Raw genomic sequence first — 12,749 nt, 5'->3', positions numbered from 1 at the left:
AAGGTTCTAAATGCCATGGTTGTGTGCAATCAAAACAACCTCGTAAGCCCCATAAGGCTGCTGAGGAGAGAAACTTAGTGCCATTAGAACTCCTACATTCTGATCTGTGCAAGATGAATGGGGTGTTGACTAAGGGTGGAAAACGATACTTCATGACATTGATTGATGATGCAACTAGATTTTGCTATGTGTATTTGCTAAAAACGAAAGACGAGGCTCTAGACTATTTTAAAATCTATAAGGCAGAAGTTGAGAACCAACTTGACAGAAAGATAAAAAGACTTAGGTCAGATCATGGTGGAGAGTTTTTCTCAAACGAATTTGACTTATTCTGTAAGGAACATGGCATAATACATGAGAGGACACCTCCCTATTCTCCCGAATCCAACGGGGTTGCCGAGAGGAAGAACCGTACTTTGACTGACTTGGTGAATGCCATGTTAGATACCGCGGGGCTACCTCAGGCATGGTGGGGGGAGGCATTGCTGACTTTGAATCATGTACTTAACAGAATTCCCAACAGAAAAAAGGACAAAACACCATACGAGGTATGGATTGGGAGAAAACCATCACTTTCTTACTTGCGTACGTGGGGGTGCTTGGCGAAAGTCAATGTACCAATTCCTAAGAAACGTAAGTTGGGACCCAAGACTATGGACTGTGTCTTTCTGGGATATGCTCATCATAGCATTGCTTATAGGTTTTTAATAGTTAAGTCTGAGGTATCTGACATGCATGTTGGTACAATTATGGAGTCTCGAGATGCTACTTTCTTTGAGAACATTTTCCCAATGAAAGATAACACATCTAACCAATCTTCTGAGATGGTTCCAAGTTTAGTCACTCCAACTGAACATTTAGAACCTACACATGAAATTGTCATTGAGGAGGATGACAGTGAAGCTCCTAGGAGGAGCAAGAGACAAAGGACGGCTAAATCCTTTGGTGATGACTTCAATGTGTATCTCGTGGATGACATTCCTAAGTCAATTTTAGAAGCTTATGCATCCCCAGATGCAGATTACTGGAAGGAAGCTGTCCGTAGTGAAATGGATTCCATTATCGCTAACGGGACTTGGGAGGTGAAAGAGCGACCCTATGGATGCAAACCCGTAGGGTGCAAGTGGGTATTCAAGAAGAAGCTTAGGCCCGATGATACTATTGAAAAGTATAAGGCTCGGCTTGTGGCTAAGGGCTATACTCAGAAAGAAGGCGAAGATTTCTTTGACACTTATTCACTGTTGCGCGATTGACCACAATTCGAGTACTACTATCTCTAGCTGCCTCACATGGTCTTCTCATTCATCAAATGGACGTTAAGACAGCTTTCCTCAATGGAGAGTTGGATGAGGAAATCTACATGGATTAGCCTGATGGATTTGTAGTAAAAGGTTAAGAAGACAAAGTGTGCAAGTTGCTAAAATCTTTGTATGGTTTGAAACAAGCTCCTAAAATGGCATGAGAAATTTGATATAACACTAACATTTGCAGGCTTCACAGTCAATGAGGCAGATAAGTGTGTATACTGTCGCCATGGTGTGGGCGATGGAGTTATTGTATGTCTGTATGTTGATGACATACTGATCTTTGGGACAAACATTGAGGTGATTAAAGAGGTTAAATCATTTTTGTCTCAAAATTTTGACATGAAGGATTTGGGAGTAGCTGATGTTATTTTAAACATTAAGCTAGTTAAGGGTGATGATGGGATTACACTATCGCAATCTCATTATGTGGAGAAGATCTTGAATCGCTTTGGCTATATTGATAGCAAGCCTTCTCCAACACCTTATGATCCTAGCCTGTTGCTTCGCAAGAACAAGAAACAAACTAGGAATTAACTTGAGTATTCTCAAATCATTGGCTCACTCATGTACCTAGCTAGTGCAACTAGACCTGACATCTCCTTTGCTGTGAGCAAGCTGAGCCGGTTTACCTCTAATCCGGGAGATGATCATTGGCAAGCGTTCGAGAGTGTAATGTGCTATCTAAAAGGTACTATGGACTTGGGACTTTGCTATTCTGGTTATCCCGCGGTACTAGAGGGATATAGTGATTCAGATTGGATCTCAGATGCTGATGAGATCAAAGCCACTAGTGGATATGTCTTCACACTAGGTGGTGGTGCTATTTCATGGAGGTCTTGCAAACAGACCATTTTGACGAGGTCAACCATGGAAGCAGAGCTTACGGCTCTAGATACTGCTACTGTTGAGGCAGAATGGTTGAGAGATCTACTAATGGATCTACCAATTGTTGAAAAACCTGTGCCAGCTATCCTAATGAACTGTGACAATCAAACTGTGATTGTTAAGGTGAACAGTTCTAAGGATAATATGAAATCGTCTAGGCATGTGAAGAGACGATTGAAGTCTGTCAGGAAATTGAGAAACTCTAGAGTTATAATGTTGGATTACATCCAAACAGCTAGAAACCTGGCAGATCCCTTTACTAAGGGGCTATCACGGAATGTGATAGACACTGCATCAAAGGAGATGGGTATGAGACCCATATGATTTATCTATGGTAGCAACCCAACCTATGTGATCGGATATCCGTGAATTAGGAACTGGGAAGAACAAGCCATTAGTTAACTGGAGGAGAGTATTCTTAATTAATAAATGCTCTCTAAGTGAAGATGCACGTACTCTCTTGCTACAAGGCAGGTTGGCAAAGCCTTAATGTGTTCTGTTGGCTTTAATTAGCGAAGATACTATCCTGTAGAGTAATCTTGAAAGAACATACCTATATGAGCTTGACTAGTAGTCGCAGTCTGTGAAGATTTTGGGTAAATCTTCTAGGAAGCTCATGAATAGACCATGGAGTATGACTTATAGGCTCCACCCGCGGGGTAGGCTATTGGCAGCCTAGTATCAGTCGAGTCCCTAAGTGAAACTTACTTGCACCAAACTTGCAATTCAAGGCGTAGTCCATTGTTCAAGTTGTGAGTAAGTGTAGCTTGGGGTTCTAGGTGGATGTTCAACCTTAATCGGTCTCCATCGCAATACTGGTATATAAACAGTACATTGGGACAGGAAAATCTCTAAGTCTTTTGAGATTTGGTGGGGGATTGTTGGAATTATGAATTGGGCTAAGGCCCATGTGTAGAATAATTCCTAAGAAAATCATAAAAGCCCACCTCATGAAAGCATGCATGAAAACATTTAGTACCACCTTGCTAGTTCTATGAGAGTGAGCTCTCCTTAAATAGGAGAGTGCTCTCTAGGCTCTTGAGTAAGAAAGAAATAGAGCCACACGCGCGCGCTCGCTCGCCTCGCCGGGTGGCACGCGCGCACGACATGCGCGTGAATGGTCCGCAAATCGTGCGCAAAAATTAGCTCCTCGTGCTTGCGTAGATACGGCTTCCTTTTGCAGTTTTGTTTTGCTGCATGAAACGGAAATTCCGGTGATTAGTTTTGGAAACTTATCATATCGGAATCTTTCTTGCACGAGATAGCGTAGAGTCCGGATAGGTTACGCGCGGCCTATCCGGTTCGGTTACGATGTGGTAGGCGTGCTGATCACACGTCCTATAAATACCGGACCGCTACCTCGTTGCAACATACGCGAAAAACAATCTAGGGTTTGCCTCTCCTCTGTGCTGCGTCGCCACTATCATCTACTCCATCCCCTTCGCCGGCGTGCACCAGCGATCGGGAGAGCAGGTCTCCGGAATCGTCGTCCTCGTGAAGTCCTGCACCGGGAGAGGGCGAGTATGGTTTTTGGGAAGCGCTCTGTGCGACTGCTTGCTGTTCGTCAACGACGGCTCGTCTTCCCCATCGATCGGTCGTGGCTCGCCGTCGTCAACATCCTATGCCGCGAGTCATTCGTGCTGTTTCCAATCCTCCTTAGAACAACCTTCGGTACAGGTCAATTATGTTTAATCTAGTTCTGCATCTGTTCAATCTATTCGTGTATAACTATTTCGCATACATGTTTATATCAGGTCTATTCATGTTGGTTGATCCATGTGTTGCCATGCTTTCGCTTTACAATGTCATGATTTATTTATGCGATAGATTAAATCATTACGTGCTTATATTTTCAACATCTAATCCTCTCAGATTGCCATGAGCTGGAATACCTACCAGAAGATTTTGGGAATATTTGTAAACTTGCGGTTTTGGACTTGTCTGGTTGCTACAAGATTAAAGTGCTGCTAGAAACTTTTTGCCAACTTATGGGTTTGAAAGACCTTAATCTTTCAGACTGCCATGGACTACAACAACTCCATGAAAGCTTTGGTGATCTTTCTGAGATCCAATCATTGAACCTCACAAGTTGTTCCAAGCTACGCACATTGCCTCACTCATTATTCAAGATACATAAGTTGAAGCATCTCAATTTGTCGTATTGTATATCGCTTATATATCTTCCATCTTCATTCGGTAATCTTTAGCTTCAAGTCTTAGATCTTACTGATTGTTATAATCTGCGTGACTTGCCAGATAGCATTAGTAAGATGACTAGTCTCATCGAGCTTAACATTGCTACAGGACAACAAAGAGTGCTTGATAAGGTCCAAAGTATTAGAGAACATCTAAATTTGCCTAGAGCTATAAAACATGATGTACATGAGATGGAAAATGTTGGTTCTAGTAGTATAGTGGAGCTTGGGCGACTGCATTGTCATGAGCTGATAGTCCATTGGGAACATGGTGGCATAAGAAATGTGGACAAGGATAAATTGGTGCCGGAGAACCTCGTACCTCCACGGACTCTTGAGAGCTTTGGATTGTATGGGTACATGTGCAAGGATTTTCCTACTTGGGTGTCTGGCATCTCCTCATATCTCCCTTATCTCATGTGCCTTAGGCTCGCTAATTTAGCAAAATGTGATCATCTTCCTGCATTTGGACAGTTGCCAAACCTAAGAAATTTCTGTATGGAGGACATACCTAGCGTCAGGAAAATTGGGAGGGAGTTCTATGGAGATGAAGGAAATTGTAAGAAATTAAAGGTTATTCGGTTGGAAAGAATGGATAACTTGGAAGAATGGTGGACAACACGGTCTGGTGAAGAAGATAAAGAGTTCTTAATCCGGTCTGGTGAAGAAGATAAAGAGTTCTTAATCCCTAATTTGCATCTTCTGCAGGTTACTGACTACCCAAAGTTGAGTTTCCTACCGTATCCCCCAAGAAGTATGGGCTAGTTGTTGGACGGTAGTGTCCAGGTGTTGCCAGAACAAGGATTTGGCAGCCTTGTGTCTTCCACTCTTCCATTTTCTGTGTTCATCAGGAACTGCAACTTTTCCACTGGTAGGTGGGGCAGACTTGAACACCTTGCCACCCTTGAGATCTTTTATGCTAAAGGCTGCAGTGGCTCCCGGACCTTGCTAGACATCATTAAGTGCTTCCTCTCCCTTAGAGTGCTACATTTGATTTCTCAAGAGGACATGGAAATATTGCCGGAATGGTTAGGGCAGCTCGTTTCCCTAGATGAAATTAACATCGATAATTGCCGCAATCTAACATCTCTACCTAAAAGCATACAAAACCTTCCTGCCTTAAGAGAACTGTGGTTGCGGGAACGCAAAGGGCTGGAGATACTGCCAGAAGGGCTGGGGCAGCTCGCTTCCTTGAAAAAGCTTCTCATTATGGATTGCCCCAAGTTGACTTTTCTCCCTGAAAGCATGATGAATCTTACTGGCCTTGAAGAGCTATGGTTGGGAGGTTTCAATAGCCTACCGGAATGGATAGGGCAGTTGAGTTGTCTAAAAGAAATTAACATCTTTGATTCCCCCAACATGACGTGTTTGCTAGAGAGCATGCAGAACCTTAACAACCTGAAGAAACTTTACATTTGGAACTGCCCAAGACTGATCGAGAGGTGCCGGGAGGAGGATGCCAACAAGATTTCTCACATCCCTAGAGTTATATTAGATGGCAAAAGAGTCATACCAGGGCAAGCAATCGAAGGGCCAGAGGTATGAAACCTCCTAAAATCCAGTAATAGTTAGTATTGTAAGATCATAGTCATGATCAATATTTTGTGATGAACAATTGGCTTGTAAATTGATAGAATTTGGTTTGAAAACGAGTATGTGTTAGTGTGAATGTGTGTGACTAATGTGGGTCAGGTAGCGATATTTGTGCCCAGAAACGGTTTGTTTGTCTCTATGTGTGCAGGTGACTTGAGGTCAACTATGATCAATGGTGAGGACCATGACTAGGTTCAGGGAGAAATTGAGGTCTGGATGGTCGGGATGCGGACCATGACTAAGTTTAGGGAGGAACCGAGGTCTGGATGGTCGGGATGCCATGTGACATGGTTGGATAGAGTCGTAATTCTCGGAGGTCAATATCAGTCAACGGCAATGGGATCGTGACTAAGCTTAGGGAGGAGCTGAGGTCCGGACGATCAAGGATGCCGGGTAACGATGTTGAATACGGGATGGCACATGGTGGAGGAACACCGTGTGGGATGGAGTTGTAACGGGCTTCACATGTTGCATGTGTAAGCATCGGAAAATCGCGAAGTAAATCAGATAAGAAAAAGAGGAAGGTGGTATATGAATCAGATTGCTATAGTGGCGCGGGTACTATAGCAACCGGTTCGGACACTGTAGCAAATCGGGGCTACTGTAGCGCGCGGGTACTGTAGCGCGGGACTTGATTTTGGAAAGTTGGATTCTAATTGGAGATAATTTTTGGAGATGAGTCCTACTAGGATAAGAAGTCTGATTCCTAGTCAGAGATAGATTTTGTTGATACAAATAGGTACCGAGGGGTATGCTCCTGGTGTGCTTTTTGGAGATTTAGAATTAGAAAATTAGAGTTGAATAGTTGTTGATTCTAGATCAACAATTTTGAGAGGAGTGCTGTTGTTGCACTTTGTAAATACTAGTTGAAGCAATAAAGTTCAGATCATTCAATCTACATATTCTGCTTTCATCTACTAGTATTATGTGGATCTCGACGATCTGATCGGCGGCACAGGAGCAGCGCGATCAAGTTAATCCCAGGAGCGGCGTAACCAGATTGGCGGCATAGGACGGCGTTACCAGAGGTAATCGCAGGAGCGGCTAACCAGAGGTAATTTTTTATTTTCGCTAAAAGATTTTTGGGTTTTGGTTCAATCTACCATTCACCCCCTTTTGGTAGGCGCGTTTAACTCTGTTTCGATCCTATAAGTGGTATCAGAGCCTCGTTTACTTCTTTTTGGATTTTTATTCGATCCTCAGTTGCCATGGCTAATAAATTTTTAACTAAGCCACATGTGTTCGATGGTACTGATTTTCCCTATTGGTGCAAAAAGATGAAAGCTTATATTATTGCTGAGGATTATGATATTTGGTTAAAAGTTGATGAACCCTATGAAATTCCTGATCAAATTAATACTGCTGCTCGAAAAACTGAATTTGAAAATAATTACAAAGCTCGCAATATTTTACTAAATGGAATATCTTGTTCTGATTTCGATTGTGTTTTTCATCTTGAAACCGCAAATGAGATTTGGACAGCCCTAAATAATTTTCATCAAGGGACTTCCAATATCAAGGAACTTCGCAAAGATGTTTTTAAAAAAGATTACATGAAATTTGAGATGTGGACAACCCTAAACAATTTTCATCAAGGGAGTTCCAATATCAAGGAACTTCGCAAAGATGTTTTTAAAAAAGATTACATGAAATTTGAGATGAAATCTGGAGAGTCCTTGGATGATTACCTTGCTCGTTTCAAGAAAGTTTTAAGCAATCTTCGATCTGTTGATGCTTCTTTTGAAACGAACTATTCTCAATCTGAAGTTTCTCGACACTTTTTGAATGGTCTTGATATGTCTATTTGGGGGATGAAAGTTACATCTATTCAGGAGTCTGTGGACATGGCTGCTTTGACTTTAGATTCGCTTTACACTAAACTCAAAACTCATGAGATGAATATTCTATCCCGTAAAGTTGAGTCTAAGTCTAATGCTTTGGGTTCTGCTGCATCGTCTTTCGATAATGGCTCTTCTTCATTGGCACTTAATGCTTTTTCTGCTTTTAACGTCATGTCCGATGATCAACTCGAGCAACTCGAGGAGGAGGACTTGGCTGCGCTTATTAACATGTTGTCTCGAGCTATGAATAATATCAGGTTCAAGAAAAGAGTAGGTCCAGTTCGTTGCTTTGCATGTGGAGGGCTAGATCACATCCGATCTCATTGTCCCAAGCTAGGGAGAGCGAAGAAGGACGACAATGGAGACAAGTTCAAGGATGATAAGCCGAGGAGTTCATTCAGAGGAATGAGGTCAAAGAAATCTCTCAAGAAGATGTTGGATCAAGTCTGCGCCGCCTTTGAGCCACTAAGCGATGGAGATGGAGATAATGAAGAAGATGAAAATAAAGGAAGGCACATCTCCGGTGTTTGCCTCATGTCGCGTGATGAATCAGATTCAGAGGGTGAGAACAATAAGGTAAGTTCTCTTGAACAAGCTATTCTTATTTTAAGTGTAAAAAATAAAAAATGTGAGAAGATGTATAAGAAACAAGAGTTTATAATTGAATCTCTTAATGCTGAAATTGCTATATTAAAATCTCTTATTCCTAATGATGATGATTGCAAAAATTGTGAGGTTTTGATGCATGAAATTTCAAAAATTAGAGATATTAATATTTCACATGATCTGAAAACTAAATCTTCTTTTGCTCTTGGTTTTGCCTTGCTTACACGCACTTGTGATGAGTTGTTCTTAACTAAAAAAAATGTTGAAGAAATATCGAATTGCTTTTTATGCTAGTTCGATGTTTAACATGCTTTGTGCTAAAAAGTTAAAACAACACCGGGATATTTTAGATTGCTCGACATGCACATCAAACAAGATAAAGCTAAAATATGCTTTAGCTTGTATTGAGTACATGGAAGAAATTGTGAAAACTAATGAAGTGCTTTCTTGCCCCAAATGTTATAATAGCAAAAGTGTCAAGGTTGATTGTAAAAACTGTGCTAATCTTGAAAACGAGGTTTCTTATTTGAAAAGTTCTTTGAAAAGATTTTCTGATGGTAAGAAACAACTTAACATTATTTTAGATCAATCAAAAGTGACTAGCTGCAATAGGGGTGTTCGTTTCAAAACTTTGACAAAATCAAGTAATGAAAAAACAGTTTTTAAGTATGCTAGTTTTATGTCCTCTCCTTCTGAAACACTGAAAGAAACAAAAACAAAAAGTTCAAAACCATCTATTTCTAAAGAAAAATATAATTGCTCTTTTTGTGGAAAAGATGGACACTTGGTTGGTTTTTGTTTTAGACTTGCTCGAAAACAGAAAAAGGATAGAGAAATTGCTTTTGCAAAATCAAAGTGGCAAAAATCGAGTTTTTCTTCTCGAAGTACGGTCAGACCGACGTTGTACCAACGGTCAGACCGACTACCGGTTAGACCAAATTTACACCCACAGTCAGACCGACTTCAGGCAGTTTCTTCCAACCGAAAACATGTTGAATTTTCTATTGGTTTTGCTTCTGTTGGTTCTAGTCGTGTGTCTCAGTACTGGGTTTCTAAGTTTTTATTGTCTAATCCAAGTACTTAGGCTTCGACATCTGCTTTTGTAGTAGGCTTTTCAATTGCCTATTTTTATAGAGAATTTGGAGTTATTCGTCCTTTTGGCATCAATTGAGGGGGAGTTTTTTTTGGCTCTTTGTTGTGTTTATTTTTATTTTCTCTTTTTATTTTGTTTTTGCATACATGGTGAAATCCTTGCATGATGTGATATAAAAAATTAAAAAATTAAAAAGAGAGCTTTGTTATATGGTTTAAGTATATTCTTGTGCTTGCTAGCAATACTTGTTAGGTTTTGTGGCTACTATTTTAGCTTGTATGTATTTTAGTTTTGATATGAGTCATTGGTTTTACACCTAAGTGATATGATACATGACATATAATTCTTTTACCTGAATTAAATGAATATGCGATGTTGATACTAGCACTAATTTGGATGATTGACATTCATATATATGCTTGTTGGTTCTTGCATTCCTTATATGCTCTTTTAATGTCAAGTAAAAAAAAAAGAAAAAATAGAAAAAGAAAAAAATGAATACCGAATCCTTGGACAGTCTTGACGACAAGGACGTATTCGATGTGAGAAAAATAATGGGTGCCGAATCCTTGGAAACAGTTTTTACGACAAGGACGTAACCGGAATATGTTTGTCTTGACAATGAGCACGTCTTTTGAGAAAGAGTGTTTTAACCTTCTGGTCTTTATGTGATTGTCACTCTTCTTTGTTAGGCTAGTAGATATATTGCATTATAAATCATTGAAATCATGAATCTTTAGTGTTAATTTGATCTTAATTGTAATAAATATGATTCATGTTTAAACTTGAATACATGCTTGTTAGCTAACTAGTCATTTTATCTAACTTATTATTGCAATGAATGCTCTTGAGTTATTTTTGGTATATTACAATTGCTCTCAGAAAAATTCCAAGTTAATTTTTGACAAGTTTTTTAATATTTCGTGGCATGTACCCTTTCATGTTTCATTTTTTTCTTTTGAAATTCTTGATGAAATCATTGTCAAAGGGGGAGAAAGATATAAAATGCATCTTGACAGGGGGAGAAAAAAATTGGTTCAATTTTTAAAATGGTCGATTTTATGCCTTATGCCTTTTGGCATATTTATTTGTTTTTATTTTTCAAAAACAAATTTGTATTTTTGGAGTTGCATTTTGGAGTTGTTGCTAATGTGTTCATCAAGGGGGGATTGTAAGATCATAGTCATGATCAATATTTTATGATGAACAATTGGCTTGTAAATTGATAGAATTTGGTTTAAAAACGGGTATGTGTTGGTGTGAGTGTGTGTGACTAATGTGGGTCAGGTTGTGATATCTGTGCCTAGAAACAGTTTGTTTGTCTCTATGTGTGCAGGTGACTTGAGGTCAACTGTGGTCAATGGCGAGGACCATGACTAGGTTCAGGGAGGAACTGAGGTCTGGATGGTCGGGATGCGGACCATGACTAAGTTCAGGGAGGAACCGAGGTCTGGATGGTCGGGATGCCATGTGACATGGTTGGATAGAGTCGTGATTCTCGGAGGTCAATATCAGTCAACGGCGATGGGATCTTGACTAAACTCAGGGAGGAGCTGAGGTCCGAACAATCAAGGATGCCGGGTAACGATGTTGAATACGAGATGGCACATGGTGGAGGAACACTGTGTGGGATGGAGTCGTAACGGGCTTCACATGTTGCATGTGTAAGCATCGGAAAATCGCGAAGTAAATCGGATAAGAAAAAGAGGAATATGGTACATGAATCGGATTGCTACGGTGGCGCGGGCACTGTAGCAACCGGTTCGGACACTGTAGCAAGTCGGGGCTACTGTAGTGTGCGCGGGTACTGTAGCACGGGACTTGATTTTGGAAAGTTGGATTTTAATTGGAGATAATTTTTGGAGATGAGTTCTACTGGTATAAGAAGTCTGATTCCTAGTCAGAGATAGATTTTGTTGATATAAATAGGTACAGAGGGATATGCCCCTGGTGTGCTTTTTGGAGATTTAGAATTAGAAAATTAGAGTTGAATAGTTATTGATTCTAGATCAATAATTTTGAGAGGAGTGTTGTTGTTGCACTTTGTAAATACTAGTTGAAGCAATAAAGTTCAGATCATTCAATCTACATATTCTGCTTTCATCTACTGGTATTTATGTGGATCTCGACGATCTGATCGGTGGCACAGGAGCGGCGCGATCAAGTTAATCCCAGGAGCGGCGTAACCAGATTGACGGCATAGGACGGCGTTACCAGAGGTAATTGCAGGAGCGGCTAACCAGAGGTAATCTTTTATTTTCGCTAAAAGATTTTTGGGTTTTGGTTCAATCTACTATTCACCCCCTTCTGGTAGGCGCGTTTAACTCTGTTTCGTTCCTACGAGTACTCGTTTCATTTCATATTTATTTGGTAATGTTCAGCTTTATTTGCATTTTGTTCAGCACAGTATTTGATGATCTAGGAATCCAGGAATGCAAATAATATTTCTCTTGATTTCGCAAATAGTCTAGTCTTTTTACATGCCATGTTAGTGTGTTGTGAGCCTGTGATGCCTTCTTTTAGTTCTGCTTAATGAAAGGATAGTCTTAAGTCTTCACGGAGATCAATGCATCCCTCACTATCTGTACATGTTTTAATTTCAGGGTTTCTTTTTTCAACCTGTGTTATTTTCAGCACAAGATGTTATTAAAATGTCATACTTTTGCAGAGGGAATCAGAGTGAGGAGAATTCTTGCGCAGGACAGATGTAAAGAGTAAGAGAAGCAACGGTGAAAAAAAAGTGCATCTGCATATTCCAATGATTTTGTGAATATGGTTTCAGCTTAATGGTTACTATGTCGCAACCATGTGTTGATATTCTTTGGTTCTTCTCTTGTTTATGCGAATATTTTGCTATGTATATTTGTCCACATTTTGCATCTCTCCAGTAATGGCTAATCGAGCAGCATGCTATCTCCGGTTTTTAATAGAGGATGCTATTGAGTTTTAGACGTAAATTTGATCAATCGTTTTATCAAAAAAATATACAAATATATAAATTTACGTCATACTTAAAGTAAACTTAATGATGAGTCAAATCATAGAGAAATAAATAATTATTATTTTAATTTTTAAATAAGACGAATCGTCAAATATATGTTTGAAAATCAACTATGATATCTATTAAAAATCAGATGTAGTACTACCTTATACTATGTTGTATGTCCAGTTCACCAAAAGAAACATAAAACATGATAGTTTCGCTTAATGATTCAACTTTTCTACCTAG

General features: G+C 39.9%; 1 protein-coding gene across 1 annotated transcript; it reads left to right on the top strand.

The window, feature by feature from the left end:
* The first annotated feature begins 2,000 nt into the window (after window positions 1-2,000).
* Window positions 2,001-12,307, top strand: LOC121053255. The gene is made up of 7 exons (XM_040519886.1): window positions 2,001-2,499; window positions 4,065-4,280; window positions 4,449-5,127; window positions 5,263-5,926; window positions 7,813-8,397; window positions 12,155-12,227; window positions 12,303-12,307. The coding sequence occupies exons 1-7, from the start codon at window positions 2,001-2,003 to the stop codon at window positions 12,305-12,307; spliced, it is 2,721 nt and encodes a 906-aa protein (XP_040375820.1).
* Window positions 12,308-12,749: the final 442 nt, after the last annotated feature.

Source organism: Oryza brachyantha, chromosome 1 (genome assembly GCF_000231095.2).
Source record: "Oryza brachyantha chromosome 1, ObraRS2, whole genome shotgun sequence".
Lineage (NCBI taxonomy): Eukaryota > Viridiplantae > Streptophyta > Magnoliopsida > Poales > Poaceae > Oryza > Oryza brachyantha.
This window is presented reverse-complemented; position numbering and strand designations above follow the sequence as displayed.